Source organism: Rhinopithecus roxellana, chromosome 7, assembly GCF_007565055.1.
Source record: "Rhinopithecus roxellana isolate Shanxi Qingling chromosome 7, ASM756505v1, whole genome shotgun sequence".
NCBI lineage: Eukaryota > Metazoa > Chordata > Mammalia > Primates > Cercopithecidae > Rhinopithecus > Rhinopithecus roxellana.
The window spans coordinates 36493210-36517366 of NC_044555.1; the positions used below are offsets into that span (position 1 = coordinate 36493210).

The window sequence follows — 24157 nt, forward strand, 5'->3', positions numbered from 1 at the left end:
TGGAGGAACTCCGTCTCTACTAAAAATACAAAATTAGCTGGGTGTGGTGGCACATGCCTGTAATCCCAGTTACTTGGGAGGCTGAGGCAGGAGAATCACTTGAACCCAGGAGGCGGAGGTTGCACTCCACCCTGGGCAATAAGAGTGAAACTTTGTCTCAAAACAAACAAACAAACAAACAAAACAAAAACAAAACAAAACAAAATGCTGTGGTATTGCTAGAAACAATAATTTGCTTCCTGATGTTGTGGAAAATCATAAAGTAAACCTAACTATCTGAACACGTGTGGTTGGTTAAATATGACATCAGTTTTAATATTTTTACATTATAGAAATTGGGGAGTGACTATTGTTAAGCAGAATAAAAGCTAGATGCTGGCCGGGCTAACACGGTAAAACCCCGTCTCTACTAAAAAAAAAATGCAAAAAACTAGCCGGGCGAGGTGGCAGGTGCCTGTAGTCCCAGCTACTTGGGAGGCTGAGGCAGGAGAATGGCGTAAACCCGGGAGGTGGAGCTTGCAGTGAGCTGAGATCCGGCCACTGCACTCCAGCCTGGGCACAGAGCGAGACTCCGTCTCAACAACAACAACAACAAAAAAGCTAGATGCTAAACTATATATGGTGGTGTATGGAAGACTATTATAGATCATTTTATGCCTAGAGAGCCAGAAATTCTAAAATCCTGTCTTACTTTGGCTACAGTTTCCTATGAGGTTTTCAAGGAAAACATATGTGGACCCGGAAACGACAAATGTGAAATAAGATACCGCTTTATTATATGCTGTGCTGCTCCCTTTATGTCCAGTGCAAAGCTCCCTGGTAAACTGAGTTTAAGTGTGAGGGAACCTCCTCACACTTACCTCAAACCAAAATCTTAGGATCTCTCTGTGACCAGCTGCATGGTGAAGAGATGAAAGCCTGGTGTCACCTGTAAGAAAAAATGAGTCAAGGTAGTGTGACGTTCCATAGCTTGTCTTACATATAAGTGGCGTTGTGAGTGAGGTACTCCCGCTCTCCTTCCCCTCTTCTCTCCAGTTCCCTTTGCCCCCTCCATTCCTTCTGCTACCCGCCTTCCTCCCTTTCCCTTTTTCACCTCTTTCCTTCCTTCTCTACCCCTCCTTTCTCCCTCCTCCCTTACCCATCTCCACCCTCTTCTACCTTTCTCTTCCTTTCCCTCCATGCCCTGTTCCTTCTCCTTGTCCCATTGCTCTCCAAAAGCTTGAATGAGTGTCCTCCAACAGAAAAGCTAAGATGTGGGAAATACATCAGAATGTTAATAATAATTATCATTTTATTAAATTGTCCCTTTCCTTGTGATCCTCTACTTTTTCTATGATAAGTATCCCTCTTTTATAGTCAGGAGAAAAGGCTAGATTTTTATAGTATAACACACTTTAATATTTATTTATTTTAGGTTGCAATAAAAGAACATGAAAAACAGTATCAAATGAAGTGATCATTTTCAGTGAAAGGGAAGGTAGAACATAATACAAAGAAAACATGGTATCTTTAGTTTACAATTACACAATATAAGATGAAGAAACTTTTTAAAAAATACTATGTTATATTAACACCTCAGTGGTAAACAATAACATCATTATGATTAAATTTATAGGCCACTATATGTCACATACACAAGGTCTCAGTTGAATCAAATGTGGTCTTGACATTCTTAAATGTATGCTAATCTTTTTCAAGCAGTCAAACTTCAAAATACACTGTTTTAGTTACTATAAGTACTGGATTTCTATAGCAAACTAATGAAGGCACAGCTAGTGCAAGCAGATTTAAACGCTTAGTCTTCTGGGCTGGAAAAAAGAAAAAAATAAAGCACTTGCATTGGTACTTCATGAACTTTTTTTTTTTCAAGCAAATATTTGTTTCAGTTAACAATTGTGACAGTTTCACAGCTATAGTCTAACAGAAACATGACCAAAGGACATCACAAAAATCAACACTGTAGCACCAAACTAACATGCTTTAGATAATTGACCACAGCTTACATATTTTGAAGAATATTATACTACAACAGTCTAGATAGAATAAACTGGCACTTAGACACTTTTTAGGACAATTTTTAAAATATAGACTACCAAGAAACCACAAAAACATGACTATAAGGAATAATAGTGTTCAGATTACAGGTCAGGGTTTTACTTTTTTCAAGGCTGTATGAATCTGCTTCACTTCTTGAGATTTTAAGATTCTTGAAAAATCTTTCAGATTGATTTATTTTGTGTATTTCCTGTTTCCATAATGTTTGCCAAATTGATAGTAGGTACCATTGACTTCTCCAGTATAGTAATAGATTGATTTCAGGATGACATTATCATGTAAAATCTGCCCAATTTCAAAGTCCTCATCCAGGATAGCATCTTCTCGTGGTTCCAGCTTCCCAATCATAGGAATCTCAGGAGGACTAAAGAAATTGAAGAATGATGCATTAGGGACCACTCTTGGCTGGATTTCAATTTCTCCAGTAGCAGTTGTGCGACTCTGGGTGGTTGTCACAGTCACATCTTTTCCTCTTCTCCAGTCTATCTTGCAGCCTTTGCAATCTTCAATTTCCCATCCCCAAGAAAAGAAGGGATCATTGTGATCTGGTTTTGACTTTATTATATATGTCTTCACCAGCACCTCATTTCTGAAGTATGGATTGGGTAGAAAATGAAATTCAAAGGTGTAACTTACAGGCTGGCCAGGTTTTGAGAACTTCAGGCTAACATCCGACAAGAACTTCAGAATGGGCTCATCATACTTCTGAATCATAGGCCCCAGCTTGTCAACATTCTTTAAAACAATCAGCCAATAGTCAGGAATACCTTTAGGGTCTTCTCTTTTAGGCTTTCCCCTCCTAGCTCTTTTAAGATCTACACTGTCCTGCAGCCTTTCCTCAGGAACTCTTTTATGAGCCTCTCTTACTGCAGCCCTTGCCTTAGCCTCAGTTGCTTTAGGCTGTTCTTTATCATCTGCCTTTACCTGGGGGGCTTCTTTAGGATCTTCTTTTACTTCAGGGCTTGCCTCCATACAGTCTGCTTTAGAATCTGCTTTTTCTTCAGCCTTTACCTCAGGAATTTCTTTAGGAACTTCCTTTTCTTCATCTTTCACCTCAGGAATTTCTTTAGGAACTTCCTTCTCTTCAGCTTTCACCTCTGGGTTTTCTTTAGGGTTTTCTTCTTCCTCACCCTCTAAGGGAGGCATTTCACTAGGGGTGTTATCCTGCACCTCCTCATCACTGCTGAACTCCTCATCCTCTGAATTCCATTCACATTCTTCTTCTGTAGGCTCATATTCTGCATTGATGATTTGAAACCGCCTATCATACAGAGGCTTGTTGAGTTCAGCATATTTTCTTTCAAGATCATGAATTGCTTTTAAGAACAGGGTGTCTACCTTGTCACATTCATCTTGAATGTTTCTAAGCGCTTGCACGCGATTTCTAACTGCCTGAGGCAGCCTATCCACGAAATTTGTTCCCAACGGGGCCCGCCGCGCCCTGCTGGAAGGCTCAGGTACCCTCTTCTTTCTATATAAGCGGCTGCGGCTGCTAGTGCTGCCACCGCTGCTGCTGCTGCCGCTGCTGCTGCTGCCACTAGTGCTGCTGCCGCTGCTGCTGCCACTGGTGCTGCTGCTAGAACTACTGCTGTCAGATTCTTCCCCAGAATCACTAGTCGAGCTAGCCATCTCCTCTTCGGCAACCCCATGGGCGACGGGTTCCGAGACCATTTTAAAATCTGCTTCTGCCATCTTGCAAGCCTGAAAAACTCTACCGCGGAGACCGTGCGACCAGAGATGGGCAGAAAATGACTCACGGATGCTTGAGTGGCGGCGGCGGAGGCCGGGGCTGCGGAGGTGGCAGCGGCGATGGCAGCAGCGGCGCAGAGCGGAGCTGGAGCTGGAGATGCAGAGGCCGGCGCTGAGGTGGCAGCGGCAGTGGAGGCCTGGGCGACAGCGGTGGCGGCAAGGCCTCTCCCGGCTGCAGCTACAGAGTGCCGAGATGTACCGCAGCCGAATGGCGCAGTATGAGACCCCGAGATCTCTTCTCGTTTTAGATCGCGAGCCCCCTCCCCTCGCGGTCAGACCTCCCGTTAATTTCGTTCCCAGTGTGCCTTTAGTTCGCTCCTCATTTGCTGGTCCACCTTAATTGACAAACCGTACGCCCAACGAACGGCCAAACGCCACTACTCCTGGCTCCGCCCACCTTCCCAGACGCTGCTCGCCGGCTGAGGTGCGACCCCCTGGAAGGTGTCCCCCTGCCCCCCAAAAAGTCTATATTTATAGTTTTATAATTAAAAGAGAAAAAAAGCGTAGACATGAGGTAAAAATACCAGCCATAGTTCCTAACAAGGGCAGAAGAGGCGTGTCTTCCTTCTCCCGTCCGCCCATCCTGAATTCCCGTTTAGTTTGTCACGGGTCTCTTGACAAAAATCTGTAAAAGAAAAAAAAAAAAAAATTGAATGAAAATGGTCCAAATGGCGTCATTGGGTAGTGTGACTGTGGACGATTTAAAAACAAAACGATTTTCTCTAAATATTCTATGAGCATGTATTTTTACACTGGATAAAAAAGGGGAGAGTCGGTTATTGGCAGAGGGGGGAGGGACTAGACAGCAGGCGTATTGCATTCCACGAAGCTGATTTAATAAGTGCTGTCTGTGATGTTTGGCAAGCCTGGTTTATATCCATCTACAAGGTTTGCGAACCCATGTTGCCGTGAGTCAGTTACACCATTTTTATTATATTTCTCTTTTTAGGCTGGCATATTATATACCCCAACCTTGCTGCTAACTTGCCACGTAGCCCTTCTCAATGCTTGCAACAACCTTGTAGTTAAAACAAAGAGTGTATTAAATGTTAGGTAGTATTGTTAAAAAGCAAATGATTTGCGTTATACTTTTGTGCAGCAGGTTTCAATTCCAAGAACAGTGGGATGGGAGGGGGAATTTGTGCTAATGAATGTGCATCTTCTGTCAGTGTATGCGATGTCATCTGCCACCAATTTCCTTTTAATGTTGTAAAATTCTAGCCATACTGTAGTATGATTTACAAGTCCAGTAATATGTGAATAAACTTTTGCAAAATGAAGTTTAAAAACGGGTATTTGTTGTTTTTATTTACAGGATTTTTTTTTTTCTGCTACAGAACAACTCCCTTGGTACAATAAAAAAGACGAGTATTTACTTTTCATTGAAAGGTAAGGATCATACTTAGCACATTTTAAAGAATGACAAAAATTACTCATCTCCATCTGAATAAAAGTTTACAGGATGCAGTCATTTAGAGATGTATTTTAGATAATAATCTTGATAATTCTATGGAAACAGGAAAATCCACAGAGGTAATTTGGCATACTAATGTAGACAATAAGCTACTTAACCGCATTAACTATCTAAACCTGGTCATAGAATACAAGTGGTAAATTAAAATATGAAATATGATAAATTATTCATTTCAAATGAGGAACTGTATTAAAGTTAGATTAATCTTTATAGAATTTGTGCTTTGTCATGTAGTCACGTTTTTTAAAAGTTATGAAACGCTTTTCTGTCTCATAAATGCATTTACTTTTATTGTATATCTCTAATTGTCAAAGTCTGTGAACATTGCAAAGATGAAACCTCAATACAGAAAATTCCAACAGTAGTAAAAACACACAATCTTAACCACCAAATGATAAGAATTACTAGCATTTTGATGCACTTCCTTCCAGAAATTTCCTTGTGCATATACATACCTGCCTATTTATGTATACTGCTTTATCTACGTGATACCATATTATGTTTTGTAGTCTTTTCATTTAATTTATCAGTTACTAATGGCTATATTTTCATGGCAAATGATCAACATCTTATTTTTAAATAAGTGCATATTCCATGGAAATAATTGCCTTAATTTATTTGAACAGATTCCTCTTATAGGGTGGCTATTTCTATACCATCTCTCCCCTTATATACATACTATTTTCCTGCTATAATAAGTGTCCCTGGATACCTAAAGCATATATTTCTATGCACTTCTGAAAATTGGTCATAAGATAAATTCCTAGAAATGAATGGCCTGGGAAAGATCATTTCATATTATGGAATTATTGTTGTATACATATTGCCAAACTCTCTGCAGAATGATTATCACAATTTACAATTCCAACAGTGCATAAAGGTTCATTTTTTTTGTCATTCAGCTAATATGCTTTTGTGCCTGTCATATGCCGGGCAAATGTGGTAGAGGATTGTAGTATAATGGTGAATGAAACTTACTAAGTGCATATCCTTTCGTTGAATAATTTTAATCAAAGCATATGTTATAGAAACAATGATTTACATCAATGGTGTTATACCATAAATATTGTTCTGAGACTTACTATTTCTTTTTAAATTATGGAGATTTAAAAAAAGTATGCTCTTATGTTTTAAACTTTGTAGCATCAGGAATTAGTATTTTAGAATGAGTCATGAGGTAGGGATTCAGATTTTTAAAATACTTATTTTTATTAGCTAGCTAATTCTTCTAGTATCATTTATTTGGTAATCTTTCTATCTCCTGCTTACTTGAAATGCTACTTTGATCACATTAAATAAATTGCGTGGGTCTGTTTCTAAATTCTTTTCTGATCCATTGGTCAACTTTTTCTGCAAACAACTAATGAGTCGGTGTTAAGATAACTTTACATTTTGTGAAAATGCTATGTGTTCATTGATGAAGTCAGACAATACATTGAAATGCAAAGAAGAAATTAAAAGTAACTCAAAATACCACTGAGAAGTAATCACTACTTACGTTTACATTTGTAATCAACATCTCCAAATTAATTTATCAATATTAGTATTTGTATTTCTTAGATTAGTGGTAAGATTGTGTTTTCATATGTTTATGTTTATTTGAGAATTGTCTATTCATATTTTTTGTTTTCTACTGAATTAAGCAAAAAGTTAATCAATGGTGAAACTGTAAAGGTAAAATGATTTTGGCCTTGACTTACTTAAGACAACTATGATTTCTTCAGGAAATAATGCATGATATTGGGCAAACGTGACTAAATTTCATATTAAAATTGGTTGTTTTTTTTTTTTTTTTGGATACTTGGGGGTTTTTTTGGATGCTTTTCAAGGATTACGGATAACTACTTAACCACTCACACTGATCCTGGAAAAGTTTGGAATGGAACATGGAGATGAAAAATAGAAAAAAGCTTACAAAAACATCATATGAAAATAATGTATTAATCAACAATTGTGATTTTCAATTTGGAATTATTTTTTCCTAGATATAGGCAATGAAAATGTTGAAAGTAGATGACTTTTTCTAATCACAATTCTCTACTTTAATTGTGTATACATAGGTATCTTGTAACACACTTTTATTTTTGTAGCCTTTTTTTTTTGGTTGATTAGTTTATTTAATTTTATGTAGTAGGTATCTAAAATAAAATAAGCTTTTTCTTCATAATCAGTTTAATTGCTGCATTATATCCTATTTGTTCTACTGTGAAATGTAAGTATTAGTTTTATCATATCATATGCTTGTTTTTCTTAATAAGGTTATATATAAATTATTTACATAGTGATATGTTCTTTGTTCAATTACTAGATGATTTTTTTGTGGGGGGGGCGGCTAAATGTTCATGCTTCTACATGAGATGATACATAACACAGAATCTGATAGTATACTCAGCCTGAACATAGTACATTAACATCTGTTGCTATCTCCCTTAATATGAATATACACACAATCCCTTCCACCACCCACTCCTGCCACACAAACACACAAAGTGTATAATGACACGTGTAGCAACTTTATCATTTTTTTGTAGGTATCTAAGAAGCGAAGCATTGCAAGTTCATTTATTTTTGAATGACTCTTCCTCCTGTTCTTCTTGGACAAGTTTTATCTGAATATACAAGTTAATTCTTGTTTAAAAACCATTTTATTGATGTATAATAGGCACACAACAAATGTGTGTATCTGTGAAAGTATCACCACAGACAAAATAATGAAAATTGTATCATCCCTGAAAGTTTCCTCATATGCCTTTGAATCCCTCCTCTTGTCCCTAGACAATAGCTAATCTGTTTTCTGTTCCTATAGATGAATTTGCATTTTCTAAAATTTTATATAAGTGGAATAATGTAGTATGTTCCTCTTTTTGCCTGTCTGCAGAATTATTTTGAAATTTACCCATGTTGTTGTGTGTATCAGGAGTTTATTTTTCCTGTTTACTGCAGAGTAATTATTCATTACTTGGCAATACTACAATTAGTTGATGGGCATTTTTGTTGTTTTGAGTTCTGGGCTACTACAAATAAGCCTGCTATGATCATTTGTATATAAGTTTTGTGTGGACATATGTTTTAATTTCTTTTAGCAAAATACATAGGAGTGGAATGACTAGATCATGTGGTAGGTGTATGTTTCACTTTTTAAGAAATTACCTATTTTCCAAAGTGGTTGTTTTGCATTTCCACCAACAGGGCTAACATTTGATATGGGCAGTGTTTTAAAAGTTAGCCATTCTAATAAGTATTCAGTAGTATTTCATTGTGATCTTAATTTATATTTCTTTGAGAGTTCTTTATATACTCTGGATGCAAGTTCTTTGTCAGTTATAACTTCTGCAAATATTTTCTCTCAGACTGCATATTTTCTTTAAATTCTCTTAAGGGTGTCTTTTACTGTTTTTAAAGAGGAAACGTTAGTACTTTTTATATTGATACATCATATATCATATTTTGGGGCACATGTGATTTTGATACATGAATACAATGTGTAATGGTCAAATCAAGGTAATTGGGATAAGAAGTTTGCAATTTTGATGAAGTCCAATTTATCTTGTTTTTCTTCTATGGAGCATACTTTGGGTGTCATCTCTTAGAAATCTTTGCTTAACCCAAAGTCACAATTATTTCCTTCCTTTTTTTTTTTTTTAAGTTTTATACTTTTAGGTTTTGCATTTAGGTCTGATACATTTTTGCAAAAAGTACAAGGTATGGATTGAAGGTTTATTTCTTTTGATGTAGATTTACAGTTTTTCCAGCACTGTTTGTTAAATAGACTGTCTTTTCACCACTGACTTGCCTTTGCACATTTGTCAAAAATTAGCTGTCCTTGTATGTGTGGGTCTGTGTTGGACTCTCTAATCTGTTCCTTTGTGTACTGATTTTAATGACACAATCGGTAGTTATCCATTTGTTAGATACATTCTGGAAAGAATGAGAACAAAATTGTGTGATAACAGAATTTCATTACAATGGAGACAGTCACAGGAGCTGGATCTTCATCCTTGACCTTTCACTTCTGCTCCTGACTATGTGAGATAGAGGGTCAGATAACAGCAGTAAAAACCTAGAACAGAAATAACAAAAAAAACCCATAAATGTTCTTCTATTTTGTGGAGTTGCCAGTGTGTAGATGTCCACAGCCCAGCCACAAGAATGGTAGTTAGCATTATCCAGGAGCACAAATAATGCCCTGTTTTTCTCACATCTGATAAAGAGAGACCTACTTGCTAAAATGGAAATATTAAATAGAAAGTATATTCAAGCTGTTAATAAATTATGGTTAAAAAAAGAATAATAATAAAACCTTGGTTGTTATGATGTTGCTATTATTAATAGTAATAAATAAAACTGGTTGTTTTATGACATTTTAAACGATAGCAGTGGTTTTCAAACAAAAATATTTCATTTTATACTTATTCTTATAATACAGATATACTCAAATGAACAGAATATGGTATGTTGTTACAGATTTTTATTTTTTAAGGAAACATTTCTGAATTGCATTTCTAGCACTATACCCTTAACTGCATGGCGTTTAAAAGGGAAGTTAAAATTAATGCAATGTAAGATAAGGAAAATAATTTCCCAATTTGGATATTTAACATAGCGCTATTTTTTTTAAAGAAAATTTAATTGTCATGTAAAAATTACATATATTTTTGCCATATAACATGATGTTTTGATATATGTATACATTGTTGAATGACTAAATCAAGCATTTTAACATATATGTTACCTTAAATACTTATTTTTTTCTGGTGAGAACCCTCAAAATCTCTCTTACCTCCCTCCTGTCTAACTGAAATGTTGTGTCTTTTTTTTTTTTTTTTTTTTCGCTTTGTCACCCAGGCTGGAGTGCAGTTTGCGATCTCGGCTCGCTGCAACCTCCACCTCCTGGGTTCAAGTGATTCTCCTGCCTCAGCCTCCCGAGTATCTGGGACTACAGGTGCATACCACCACACCTGGCTAATTTTTCTTTTCTTTTCTTTTCCTTTTTTTTTTTTTTTTTTTCAGTAGAGATGGGGTTTCACCATATTAGCCAGGATGATCTCCATCTCCTGATCTCATGATCTCTTGGTCTCCCAAATTGCTGGGATTACAGGCATGAGCCACTCTGCCAGGCCATGTTGTGTCTTTTGAACAGTATCTCCTCAAACCCCCAACTCCCAATCGTCTGATAACCACCATTTTACTCTTTGTTTCTATGAATGTGACATTTTTATGCTCCACATGTAAGTGAGATCACGTGGTATTTGTCTTTCTGTGCCTGGCTTATTTCACTTAGCATATTGTTCTCCAGGTTTATGTGTGTTGCCACAAATGACAAAATTTCCCTTTTGAAATTCTGATCAATACTTTATTGTGTATGTATACAATATTTTCTTTATCCATTTATCAATTGATGGACAGTTAGGTTTATTCCATATCTTGGCTATTGTACATAATGCTGCAATAAAAATGGGAGTACAGATATCTCTTCAATGTATTGATTTCATATCCTTTGGATATATACTCAGTACTGGGATTACTAGATCATATGGTAGTTCCATTCTTAAGGTAGTTTTTGAGGAATGTCCATACTGTTTTCCATAATGGCTATACTAATTCACCTTACCAACAACAGTTTACAAGGGTTAGCTTTTCTCCACATTCTCACCAACATTTACCTTTTGTCTTTTTGATAATAGCTATCCTAACAGGCGTGAGATGATATCTCATTATGGTTTTGATTTGCGTTTACCTGATGATTAGTGATGTCAAATGTTTTTTCATACACCTGTTGGCCATTTGTATGCCTTTTGAAAAACCTCTCTTCAGATCTTTTGCCCATTTTTTAAATCATGTTGTTTTAAATTACTGAGTTGTTTGAGTTCCTTATACATTTTGAGTATTTAACCCCTTATCATATGTTTGGTTTGCAAATATATTCTGCCATTCCATATGTTGTCTCTTTACTCATTTACTTCCTTCATTTTAGGAATATTTTTAGTTTGATGTGATGCCTTTTGTCTATTTTTGCTTTCGTTGCTAATGCTAGTTTTGAATGTACAAACAGCATGTATTTTTCAAAATGTAAAACCACATCACAGAAGAATATTTTTACAAGGGTAATGAAGAATTTTTTGCCTACAGTACTCATCTGAAGAATTTCTATCCTAAAATTCAAGTAAAGCAAACCTTTTTATTGCAAGTTTGAAAGTATTTTATTTAATTTTACTAAAAAGGAAAGAAAAATCCAGACTTTGAAAAATGAAAAATGTTTACTATATGTAGATAGATAGATATATCTTATGTGCATATGATATGTATGTATATATCTTATATGATATCTTAGATATATCATATTTATCTGTCTATCTATGCAATGGCTATTTCCCCATTTTGCAATTTATTTGGACAAAGTAGAAGAAGCCCAAAGTGGCATTTTCTGCCGATTTTTTTCCAGAATATCCAAATATACTTAATTAATTTCATTAGGTCCCTCCTCTGAGAAAAAAATTAGTTGTTCTCCATTCTGGTAGATGTTTCTGTGAAAGTATATGTTTAGTATGTAGTATAGACTAATGCTTCATCAAATCTAGTGTTGATACGTTCAAGGGAATGATAGCTAACACTTCACAATTCTCTAAGAAGTGAGTAAACAAACAAGATGTCAGTGAACTAATTGTTGCTTTTGGTTAAAAAATCTGCTTCTCAGAGAAAGAAGAAAGAGGCATGCATTCTCTAGATTCATTACTTTGATTTAACAACTCTCTTAAAACAGGTGTAAACAAAATTTTAAAATTATAATATTGACCACGTTTGTCTGTCTTCTCTTATAACCAGCATTTGTCTATCTAAAAGAATGAGTATTTTTGTTTGTTTGTTTAGAGGTAACTGGATACCTTAATTAAAACTGTTTCATTATTTATATCATGAGAATGTGTTATAGCCTTCTTTGTAAGAGAGATTAAATATGACATGAAAAGAAAATTATGTAAATGATTAGACTAGTTGACCAATCTGCTTGTAGCAGCCCCCAAACTGCTCCTTAGCCTCTCAGATATGCTATACATAGTTCTTAGAAAGGTCTTTCTGAAAACACTTATATCCTTGCTCTAATCCTAAACTTTTAGTGATACTCCACTGTCTTGAATCCAACCAGTGTATAAGTACAAGCTGTGTCCTTTACCCTCTAGTGACCTTGGGCAAATTTCTTAACTCTCTATGCCTAAATTTCCTCATCTGTAGAATGGGGATAATAATAGTACCCACCTCACAGAGCAATGGTGAGCTTGAAATGACATAGTACATGTAAAATTCTTATAACATAGTACATGTCCAAACAGTTTTTACTAAACTTATCTTCTCCAGGAATAGTTACCCAATGGAACATAGTTCTTTAACTCTTTCTTTCCTTCAGAGTTTATTTGCTTGGGGTGTATTACATTTTTGTGTGCTTTATGATGAACATTATAACAGAGCCACATACATCATTTGTTGCGTGTACACATACATGTTATTTTCCTATGTATATTTTAAATTTACCTAGAACAGGGACCAAGATATTTTCTTATTTATAATCCTCTGTCCTCGCTCAGAGTATTGCTTTGCACAAGAATACATTTAGTACTGTACTAATTAACTTCTTAAACAAATGAACTGGCTTCCTTGCAGCAGTACCTTTTTTTTTTTTTTTTTTTTTTTTTGAGACAAAGTTTTGCTCTTGTTGCCCATGCTGGAGTGCAATAGTGTGATCTCGGCTCACTGCGACCTCCACCTCCTGGGTTCAAGCCATTCTCCTGCCTCAGCCTCCCAAGTAGCTGGGATTACAGGCATTCACCACCATGCCCAGCTAATTTTTGTATTTTTGATAGAAATGGGGATTAACCCTGTTGGTCAGTTGGTCCCGAACTCCTGACTTCAAGTGATTCACCTGTCTTGGCCTCCCAAAGTGCTGGGATTACAGGAGTGAGCCACCACGTTCAGCCAGCAGTACCATTTTTACTTGCTGTTCAAATAAAATTTGTTTTTAGCCTTTAATTGCATTCTAATTTAACAATTGTCTCTTAATTGTGCCTGATTTACTGATGCATAATTGTCATGCAACAAATTACATTAGTTTCCTAAATTTTCAGGTTTTAAAGAATTGGTGTTTTGCCAACCAACTTCTAAATAGTAACACCTCATAAACTATTAATAGTTAGGAGGACACACAGAGTCTTCAGGAGAAAAATTTTGGAATCTAATGATGATCCACACTTAATATTAAATTAAAATGTCTGTTTATTTAACCCTTTTATTTCATTAGTATTTTATTTCAAAAGGACAATATTCCTAGATAATTATTGCAAAATTGCTTTACATATAATGAGCATTCAAAGGAAAATATAAATCAAATTACTAGAACTTCTTATTTTAATAAACAGTACTCTGAATATCTCATAAAATGGCTACCCTAATGACCCAATTACTTTTATTCTTATCAGAATCTGTTGCTTGAATTAAGCATAATCAAACTTGCCACATTGCATTGTCCTGTCTCATAAATTACTGAAAACAACTTCCCTTCAATTTCTTTATTGTTTAAAAGATACTTTTCTTTGGAAAGTCAAGTCATATTTCTATTATAATTATAAAAATAATACATGCTTGTTTTTTGAGGAACCTCCATACTGTTCTCCAGTGGCTGTACTAGTTTACATTACTACTTAAAATGTGTAAGAATTCCCTTTTCTATGCATCGTCACCTGCATTTGTCAATTTTTATCTTTTTTATAATAGCCATCCTAACTGGGGTGAGATGATATCTCTTTGTGGTTTTGATTTGCATATCCCTGATGATTAGTGATGTTGAACATGTTTTCATATATTTATTGGCCATTTTTGTATGTCTTCTTTTGAAATGTCTGTTCAGATAATTTGCCAATTTTTGAAAAAAAATTATTTTTGCCATTTTGAGTTATTTGCATATTCTGGATATTAATTCCCTGTTGGATGAATAGTTTGCAAATATTTTCTCCCATTCTCTAGGTAGACTTTTCACGTTGTTGATTGTTTACTTTGCTATGCATAAGCTGTTTAGTTTGATATAGCCTCATTTTTTTATTTTTGCCTGTGTTCTTGAGGTCTTATTCATAAAGTCTTTTCCCAAACCAGTGTCCTGAAGCATTTACTCTATGTTTTCTCCTAATAGATTTATCGTCTTGTGTCTTACATTTAAGTCTGATCCATTTTGAGTTTATTGTTGTATAGGGAGAGAGGTGGGGGGGTACAGTTTCAGTTTTCTGCCTATGGTTATCCAGTTTTCCCAGCACTATTTATTGAAGAGTCTGCCCTTTCCCAATAAGTGTTCTTGGAGCCTTTGTCAAAAATCAGTTGGCTGTTGATATGTGGATTAATTTTTTGATTTTCTGTTCTGTTCTATTGAACTATGTGCCTCTTTTTGTGCAAGAAGTCAAATTTTTTTAAATACAAAAGTCAGTTATTGAAACATTTAGATGGTTGGGAAAATGCCAGAAACCAGAGCTTAAGGACATATCTGCCTTGGTAATTTAGAACAACAGAGCTGGTTCTCAATATGTAAAAAAGATGTCCGTAATAGAGTTTCGAATGAAAAAAGCAAGTTGTGAGACAATATCTATTATTTGATCCCATCTATATAAAAAATATAGATGTATATATGTTTGTGCATGTGAGTTTGTTTTCATTTACATAGAAAAATGTCTGACAATATATACATGGAACCAGTGAAATTAGATTGAAGGAAAAGCTTTAACTTTTTATTTTCTATCTGAATCACTTTTTGAATTTTTAAAATAAGCATGTATTATTTTTATAATTAAAAAAACACATTTAAGATAATAATGAATAACATTGTTTGCTTAAATTGGGTCATTATTTGGTCAAAGTTTATATAGAGAGCTGAAACAGCGTTTCAATTACTACTTTTGCAAAATAGGAACTATCTTTCACTTGAACAGCACTCATACAGGCTGCTCTGAGGTATCATCATACATGGGTGCCATGTAAATTGTACCATTTTTAAAGAGTTTATGCTTTATTCTGATAGATATTTGAAGCTTTTATGTATTGTTGTTCTTTCCAAATAGCATGGCTATTTTCTTGGGATGACTATAAACTTATCAGAGGCAGTACTATCCTCCTCTCCATTATGTTCATTGTCTAAGTTCTGTGAAATTACTTTTATTTTAATTTCTTCTTATTTCAAAACTTCTTTTTCTTATTGACTCATACAGCTGTTTTTAATGGAGAAAATGACTCTTGCTTCTAGAGACTTTTCTTGCCTGTAAAATGAAGATTGTAAGTTGGCTAATCATTCTTCTGAAAAGTTTATTTTTACTCTTGTAGGAAAAACTTGAGCCAATTTCTACAAATGTCTATCTTAATTTTATGATACCTTTTTTCCTGTAGTTTTGTGATGATTTGAAGAAATTTCAACCTATAAAATATTGCTTGATCACAAAATCACTAGGCAGATTGCACTTTTTCTGCAAATGATGTGTACCTAATTTAGCTGCAAATGATCTATGCATGCTTATAAATTTATAATATGCTTACCAAGAGATTCTATTTAATTCAGTAAGACTTATGCTTACTGGACTGAAATTTGAAGTCATGGGACCAACGTTATTATAAAATAGTAAAAAGAAAAATTAATAGTATGCAAATTTCAGAGAGATAGCCAGGAACACTGATAGAATATTCTAATAATTGTTCCCTTCTACACTGTCTTACCTTCCAATCATCATTTCACTGTTTAGACTTCTGTCATTTCCCACATGGATTATTCACCTCACCTTCATTTATCTTCCAGCCTCAAGCTCTCTTGCTTCCCTTCCAACGTACATACTCTGAAATTAACCCTTTTGCCAGGCATGCTGGCTCATGCCTGTAATCCTAGCACTTTGGGAGGCCAAGGCGGGCAGATCACTTGAAGTCAGGGGTTTAAGACCAGCCTGGCCAACATGGTGAAACCTGGTCTCCACTGAAAATGCAAAAATTAGCTGGGTGTGGTGGCAGGCTCCTGTAATCCCAGCTACTCGGGAGGCTGAGGCAGGAGAATCACTTGAACCTGAGAGGCAGAGGCTGCAGTGAGCCTAGATGGCGCCACTGTACTCCTGCCAGGGTGACAGAGTGAGACTCCATCCCCCTGCCCCCCCAAAAAGAAAATATAAAAGAAATTAACCCTTTTAAAATGTAATTTTCTTTATATCATTCCCTTCTCTAAAATCTGCAGTCACTTCTCATTTAAAGCCAGCATGACATAGGGATAAGAACATCAGTTTTGAAGATTTAAATTAGAGTTTAAACTTTGGCCTGCCACATAGCCTCTAGTAGGTAATTTTATACAACTTAGATTCCAGAGTCAAACATACCCACCTTTGCCACTTGCTAGCTGTGTGGCCTTGGGAATTTACTTTCACAAATACATAGTCTTCTTTTCAGTGAAACGTGGAAAATAATACATAGCTATGTCAATTAGGACTTTTTGGTTAAAAGCAACAGAAATAGACTCTGGCTAACTTATGTAATATTCATTGGAAAAATATCAGGGTCTCACAGAATCAATGGGAGGCTAGTGAGTCAGGTGTGGAAACAGGCAGAAACTGAAGTAGCCCTGCAGACCAAGGAAACAGGGAGTACAACATGGCCCCATAGCCAGAATAGTCTAATCATGATGTTGAGGCTGAGATAAACTGGAACATCAGTCATTTTCAATCCAATTACTTGCTACTTGGCTATAGGAGGGTGAGTCTGTTGGTCATAGTCTCACTTGACTACTGTCAAAAGAAAACAAGAGTGCCATGAGACAGAAGAAATGGATTTCCATTGTCTAATGTACAAAAGATGCCCACTAGGCATGTGACCCACCAGTCACATAATAGTGCTTAGTAAAGGGCTATTTTAACAAGTCTAGACTCATTTATCAGGCATTCATGGCCATTCACTTTCTGGCCTCAGCCTACTTTTCCAAACTTAATTTTCCTCTGCATAAGCCCTGAATTTTCCTATCTGCTCTTCTCACTCAGCCCATTCCCACTGCCTGAAATGCTTTTGACCTGTTACTTCGTAAAAAGATGTATGACTGCACATGCATGTTTAATAGCAGCATAATTCACAATTGCAAAAATATGGAACCAACCTAAATGCCCATAAACCAATAGTGGATAAAGAAAATGTGGTATATATACAACAGCCATAAAATGGAATAAAATGGCCTTTGCTGCAACTTGGATGGAACTGGAGGCTCTTTTTCTAAGTGAAGTAACTCAAGAATGGAAAAAGAAATATCATATGTTCTCACTTGTAAGTGGGAGCTAAGTATGAAGATGCAAAGGAATAAGAATGATATAATAGACTTTGGGGACTTGGATGGAGGGATGAGAAGAGGTGAGGGATAAACAACTACATATTGGGTACAATGCACACTGCTCAGGTGATTAGTGCACCAAAATCTCAGAAATCACCACTAAAGAATTTACCCATGTAACCAAAGACCACCTGTGCCCCAAAAACTATTGAAATATAATTAAAAATGTTTTAAAAAATTAAAAAATTATGTGATTGACACATAATGGTTATACATATTTATGGGTTACAACATGGTGTTTTGGTACATGTATATATATTGCATAATGATCAACTAGGGCAATTAACATATGCATCACCTTAAACATCATTTCTTTGTGATGAACATTCAGTAACCTTTCTTCTAGCGATTTTGAAATATACAATGCATTGTCAATAACTTTAGTCATCTTACTATGCAATAGAACACCGGAATTTATTCTTCCTAACTGTAACTTTGTAGGAATGACCAATCTCTTCCCATCCCCAGAGGGACTCCCTACCTTCCTCATCCTCTGTTAACCACTAATCTACTTTCTACTTCCATAAGAACAACTTTTTAAATTCTGCATATTAGTGAGACCATGTGGAATCTTTCTGTCTCTGGATTATTTCACTTAACATAATCTTCTTCAGATTCATCCATGTTGCTGCAAATGACAGGATTTCACTCTTTTTATGGCTGAATAGCATTCCATTATGTTTGTATATCACATTTTCTTTGTTCATCTGTTGATGGACATTTAGGTTGATTCCCTATCATGGCTATTATGAAAATTGCTTCAATAAACATGGGAATATAGATACATCTTTGATGTACTGATTTTTCTTTTTTTTTTCTTTTTTTTTTTTTTTTTTTTTTGGCAGAGGTATATATACCCAGCAGTGGGATTGCTGGATCATATGGTAGTTCTATTTTTAGTTTTTTAAGGCACCGCCAAACTGTTTTTTCAAAATGGCTATACTAATTTACATTCCCATCAGTAGTGTGTAAGGGTTGCCTTTTCTCCAAATCTCTCATATTTTAATATTCAACTTATCTTTTCTAAGGCTTAGCTCTCCTTTTTCTGGTCCCTGAATCACTGATTTTCTGTTTCCTCATTTTCTTTTAATCATGTATTGCTTGTTAATATCTTTTTTCAATGGTAATCTTGTATCTTTGTCTAACTATTTATGTGCCTCACTTTTCCCATATAGATTATAAACCCCTTGAGAGGAGAGATCATGTATCATTTATTTATTTGTTTTCTTGATAACACAGTGTTATGTATGTAGTAGATGTTCCTTAGCTTATAATAAAACTTTTTTCATTTCATTTCATTTTCTCGAAATCATTTTTGCCAATTGAACTTATGATGAATGAATGCAAGAATGTGAGTCATTAATTTAAATCAATACTAATTTAATTACGTACTGTATATGTACCACTATATTGATTGCTTTGGGGGGACAGAAAAAACAAATTTGAAAATTGCTTTAGGAGTAGCTCACAATCTGATTTAGGAGAGAAAAAAATACAAGTATGAGACACCCCCAGGACAATTATATAAATAAGTAAAATAAATAATGTAAAAATTTTAAATATCAGTGCCAAGGATATAAGAACATGTAAATGCATGACTTAACTATATATATACACATATATATACACACATATATGTGTATATATATGTATATATGTATATATACATGTATATATATAACTATATATATGTATGTGTGGTACAAGCAGATTGCTTTGTCTGGCATAAAGGGATTATGTTGGAAAATATAGAGATGGTATTGGAGAATACAACGGTTATAAATTTAGATTTAATATAATAGGTAACAGCAATCATTTTTTCGTTTTTGCTTTTGTTTTTTGAGACGAAGTCTCACTCTTGCCCCCGAGGCTGGAGTGCTATGGCGCGATCTCAGTTCACTGCAACCTCTGCCTCCTGGGTTCAAGTGATTCTCCTGCTTCAGCTTCCCAAGTAGCTGGGATTACAGGCGCCTGCCACCATGCCCAGCTAATTTTTGTATTTTTAGTAGAGATGGGATTTCACCATGTTGGCCAGGCTTGTCTCGAACTCCTGACCTCAGGTGATCTTCCCACCTCGGCCTCCCAAACTACTGGGATTACAGGCATGAGCTGCTGCGCCTGGCCACAGCAATCATTTTTAATTAAATTTTTAAAAATTTTGGTAAAAGTAATAGTTGAATAAATACAATAAAGTCCATATATCCAAAGAAACACTAATCTACTATCAATAGTGATAAATATTTATTGACTTAGAAAAATAATCATGATATAGTATTTAGTCATGCAAGCAAGTTACAAAATATTATGTATATAAACTTGTTTTTTAAAATAAAAGGTATAAATATGCATTAAAATATCTGGAAGTATAATCAACAAGGTATTAACTATGTTTACATATAAGTAGTGTACTCCATGGTTATTTTTTGTTTATCTGTATTTTTTTTTCAGGAGATATTTTTGGTTGAAAAAATGCATATGTAAATTTAAAGACACTACAAGTTTTCAAGGACTGTGGTGATATGAAGATAGAACATGAGGTAGATTGCTTTAGCACCTATGCATAAGGATATAAAACCAGAAAGACTTATTTGATGAGACAATGGAAACGGCACATTTAAGAGATGCTTTGGAGAAAATCAGTTTTTCTAGGTTTCCAATTTAATATGAGATTAAGATAAGGAGATTGAAGACAACACTGAAGTTGTGAGAAACATGGGAAAATATAGGTGCCACTAATAGGTATAGGAAAATTGAGAAGGAAAGCAAGAGGTGGAGGAGTTACCTTTTGCCAGGAGGAGTATAAGAGGTAACCAACTGTATGAGATGAAAACTGGAAAAAAAAAAAAAAAAAAAAAAAAGGCTTAGAAGTCAGGGCTGGAGATATAGATTTAGGTGTAAAGAGTGTTAGTATAGAAGTAGAAATTATGAAAATGGGTGCATACGGTGAGCCTAATAAAGCTAAGTAAGGACTTAAGAAAATCCACTAAATTGTTTTTATTTACTATATCCCTGTGTGTTTTTTAAAAACTTTTACTGAAATAGAATTACATACCATAAATTTCACTCATTATATGTGTATAATTCAATAATTTCAGTAAATTTATAGAGAGTTGTGCGACCATCACTATAATTGTTAGAATTTTCCTGTCTCCCCAAAAAGTTATCTAGGGTCTGTTAGCAGTCAATACTTGTTTTTACATCCAGGCTTAAGCAAACACTCTTCTGGTTTCTGTCTATATAAATTTGCCTTTTCTGTACATTTTATCTAAATAGAATCATACAGCATATTCCCCGTCGTGCCTGGCTTCTTTCACTTATGTTTTTGAGGTCCATCCATGTTATAGCATGGATCAATAGTTTTTTTTTTTTAATTGATGAATACTATTCCATTGTATGACTGTATCACATTTTATTCATCCATTTACTAGGTGGTGGATATTTGGACTGTTTCCAGTTATTTTTGTTATTATGTGTAATGCTACTATACATGTTTACATACATGTATTTGTGTAGACATATGTTTTTGTTTCTCATGGATATATTTCTAGGAGTAGAATTGCTGTGTTGTATGGTGTATTTGTGATTAATTTGTTAAGAAACTATCAAAATATTTTCCAATGTGGCTGTACTATATGACATTACCAACAGCAAATGCACTGTGGGCCACTTTCTGTGTGTCCTCATCAACACTTGGTATAATTTGCCTTTTTTATTATGGTCATTCTAGTGTATATGTAGTAGTTTCTTGTTGACTTCTGATTTGCATTTCCCTAATGACTAATGATGTTGAACATCTTTTCATATCCCTTTTAACCATTTTGTGTATTTTCTTTGAAGAAATATTTATTCAAATTATTTGCAAATTTTTAATTTTTTGGTCTTAATAATTATTGACTTGTAAGAGTTTTTCAAATATTCTGGATATGATCAGATGTATGATTTGCAATATTTTCTCTTATGTTCTTTTAATGATGACTTTTGAGTAACACAAGTTGATGAAGTCCAATTTATAATTTTTTTTCTTCTTTGAAACATGCTTTCAATATTGTACCTAAGAACTCTTTGCCTAACCCCAACTCATGGAAATGTTCTCCTTTATTCTCTTCTAGAATTTTATAACTTTAGCTCTTACCTTTAGGTCTTACATTTAGGTCTGTGATCTGTTTTGAGTTAACTTTTTATATATGATGTGAAGTGTCTAATTTCTTTCTTTCCAAAAATGATGGATATACAAATGTCCATTTGTTGAAAAAACTATCTCACCACTGAATTGTCTTTGTCCTTTTGTAGAAAATCAATTGACCATAAATGTATGGATTTGTTTTTAGACTATCAATTCTGCTCCACTTATTTATATTATATGTCAACACCACATTGTCTTAACTAGCTTTATAGTAAGTTTTGAAATCAGAAAGTATGAGTCATCTGATTTTACTCTACTTTTTCAAAATTGTTTCAGCTATTTTGGATCCCTTGTACTCTTATATGAATTTTCCAATCAATATGTCAGTTTTAGGATCAACTTGTCAATTTCTGTGAAGAAGCCAGCTGGTATTTTTGTAGGCATTAGATTTAATCTATTGGTCAAACTAGGGAGAATTGCCATGTTGACAGTGCTGATCCCTCCAACCCAAGAATATGAAATGTCTCTTCATTTAGTTAGCTATTCTTTAATTTCTTTCAGTAATGTTTTATGTTTTTCATTGTATGAGTCCTGATAGAACCTCTGAGCTAAATGAGCTGGGGGTGGGGAGTATGGGAGCAGCTATAGGTTACAGTTACCTACTATTCTTATCCAAAAGTCAGAGATTTTTCAAGCATAAATGCTTCTCAAATGGAGGTAGGTTTTTGGTTAATTTCCAGAATACCAAAATGGTTGCTTTGTTAATTTTGTCCACGCTTATACAGGTTGAATATTCCTTACCCAAAAGGCTTGGGATCAGAAATGTTTCAGATTTTGAAATTTTTGGATTTTGAAGTATTTGCATTATACTTACCGATTCCATAACCCTAATCGAAAATTCAAAATCCAGAATGCTCCAATAAATATTTCCTGTGAATGTCGTGTTGCCACCCAGAACATTTTGGGTTTTGAAGCACTTTGGATTTCTGATGTTCAGATTAGGTATACTCAACCTGTAATACTTTTGGGGGAAAGGATTTCCTGATCTTCTCATCTAGTCATAACTGGAAGTTCTGTCATCTGTGTATTTTTACGAGAATTTATGTTCCAAGTGCTTCTAGCTCCAAATGCTCAGTAACATAATATGTATTGAGATGCCAATTCAGTCAAAAAACAGTTAAACTACCACTTGTCTTATAAAGACAAAACATTTAGGTTACTGAATAGTTTCCTTTTTTGTATTGAATAGACTCTATATTTCAGCATGGTGATGAAACAGTTACTGAGATTGGCTACGTAATTTAAATAAACAAAAAGATATATTCCAGCACTTCTGATGTGTTCAATACCACAGGAAATAATGGATGAATAAATCATCATTGCTGCCCTAAGGATCCTGTAGACTATACAGTAGTAATGTGCTGCCATTGAACCTTTATGGCACTGTCATATTTTTAATTATGTAGTTACTTGTGATTTATTTAATATGAACATCCATAAAATCTGTGAGGTTAGGAACCGTGATAATATTGTTTACTTCCGTGTTATAAGCATTTCCTAGCACAGTGTTTGGAACATAATAGACACTCCATAAATACTGTTTGAATGAATGAGTGAACAACATGTCATGGAAATATAGGGTAGAAGGAAATTATTTCCTACTAAGAGGACCAGAAAAGTCAGGGATTAAAGAAAAGGTTTCCAGTGAAAGGAAACAATATGATTGTTTAAAGTCAAAGAGTTAGAAAAGACCCAGAAATATTTGAGGAACTGTAAGGTATTTTCTAGGGCTGTAGTGTAGGAGTCATAGTGATGAGTCAAGGAAGAAAAGAGAGTAAGAAGAAGAAAGTTAAGGGGAGATGAGTTTGGAGAAGCAAGTGGAAGCCAGGGTCTTTCTGACAAACTAATGACATTTTAAAAAGTCAGGGTTTTATTTTAAAGTAGGTAACTAGAGTTGGCAGTATGGAAGATGGACTGGACACAGAAAAGAGTAAATAATATGTATGCAAGCTGGGCAAACCCAGTGTACAATATTTGCATAGCCATCTGTATTATGTATGGGATCCTCCTAAAAGCTGACCTGAGAGAGAGACAGAGAGGGAGAGAGAGTGTAATGTCACTGAGATATATATTCTTTAATTTCAAAATTTGCCTTGGAATTTTTGTTAAATAGAGCCACATGGTCCTCCCTTTATATCCATGTGACAGCATGATAATTCTTAATATTAACAATTCTAACAATCATCAGTATGACACATTTGCCTTTTGGAAGTGTGCTCATATTAGTGCCATATTTGATTTTCACAAAAGCTCACAAGATAGAGACAGCTTTTTTCATTGTACCAATGTGGAGACTATCCTAATAAAGGCTAAAAGATCAGCCTAT

At 34.8% G+C, this 24157-nt stretch overlaps 2 protein-coding genes across 6 annotated transcripts in view; one reads left to right on the forward strand and one right to left on the reverse strand.

The window, feature by feature from the left end:
* Positions 1-1380: 1380 nt before the first annotated feature.
* On the reverse strand, positions 1381-4098 carry NAP1L3 (nucleosome assembly protein 1 like 3). 2 transcript variants are annotated; one of them, XR_004058451.1, is made up of 2 exons: positions 2158-4098; positions 1463-1808 (listed from the first exon to the last, which is right to left on the reverse strand). XR_004058451.1 is itself a non-coding variant. In XM_010352963.2 (1 exon), the coding sequence occupies exon 1, from the start codon at positions 3745-3747 to the stop codon at positions 2230-2232; it is 1518 nt and encodes a 505-aa protein (XP_010351265.1). In that variant the 5' UTR covers positions 3748-4098; the 3' UTR covers positions 1381-2229. The 2 variants fall into 2 exon arrangements, 1 of the variants encoding a protein (XP_010351265.1); XM_010352963.2 differs by having other exon boundaries at positions 1381-4098.
* A 352-nt stretch (positions 4099-4450) lies between these two features.
* FAM133A (family with sequence similarity 133 member A) overlaps positions 4451-24157 on the forward strand; it is a 54866-nt gene continuing 35159 nt past the window's right edge. The window contains exons 1-3 of one of the 4 annotated variants that reach the window (XM_010352965.2): positions 4644-4712; positions 5120-5193; positions 8362-8396. The gene's annotated coding sequence lies outside the window, so the exon portion shown is untranslated. Of the gene's footprint in view, positions 4713-5119; positions 5194-8361; positions 8397-24157 lie in introns of all 4 variants that reach the window. The other 3 variants (XM_010352967.1, XM_010352966.2, XM_010352964.2) reach the window with 3 other exon arrangements.

Coding starts and splice junctions, on each gene's coding strand:
- NAP1L3 (XM_010352963.2), bottom strand. CDS start 3,747: ATGGCAGAAGCAGATTTTAAAATGGTCTCGGAACCCGTCGCCCATGGG.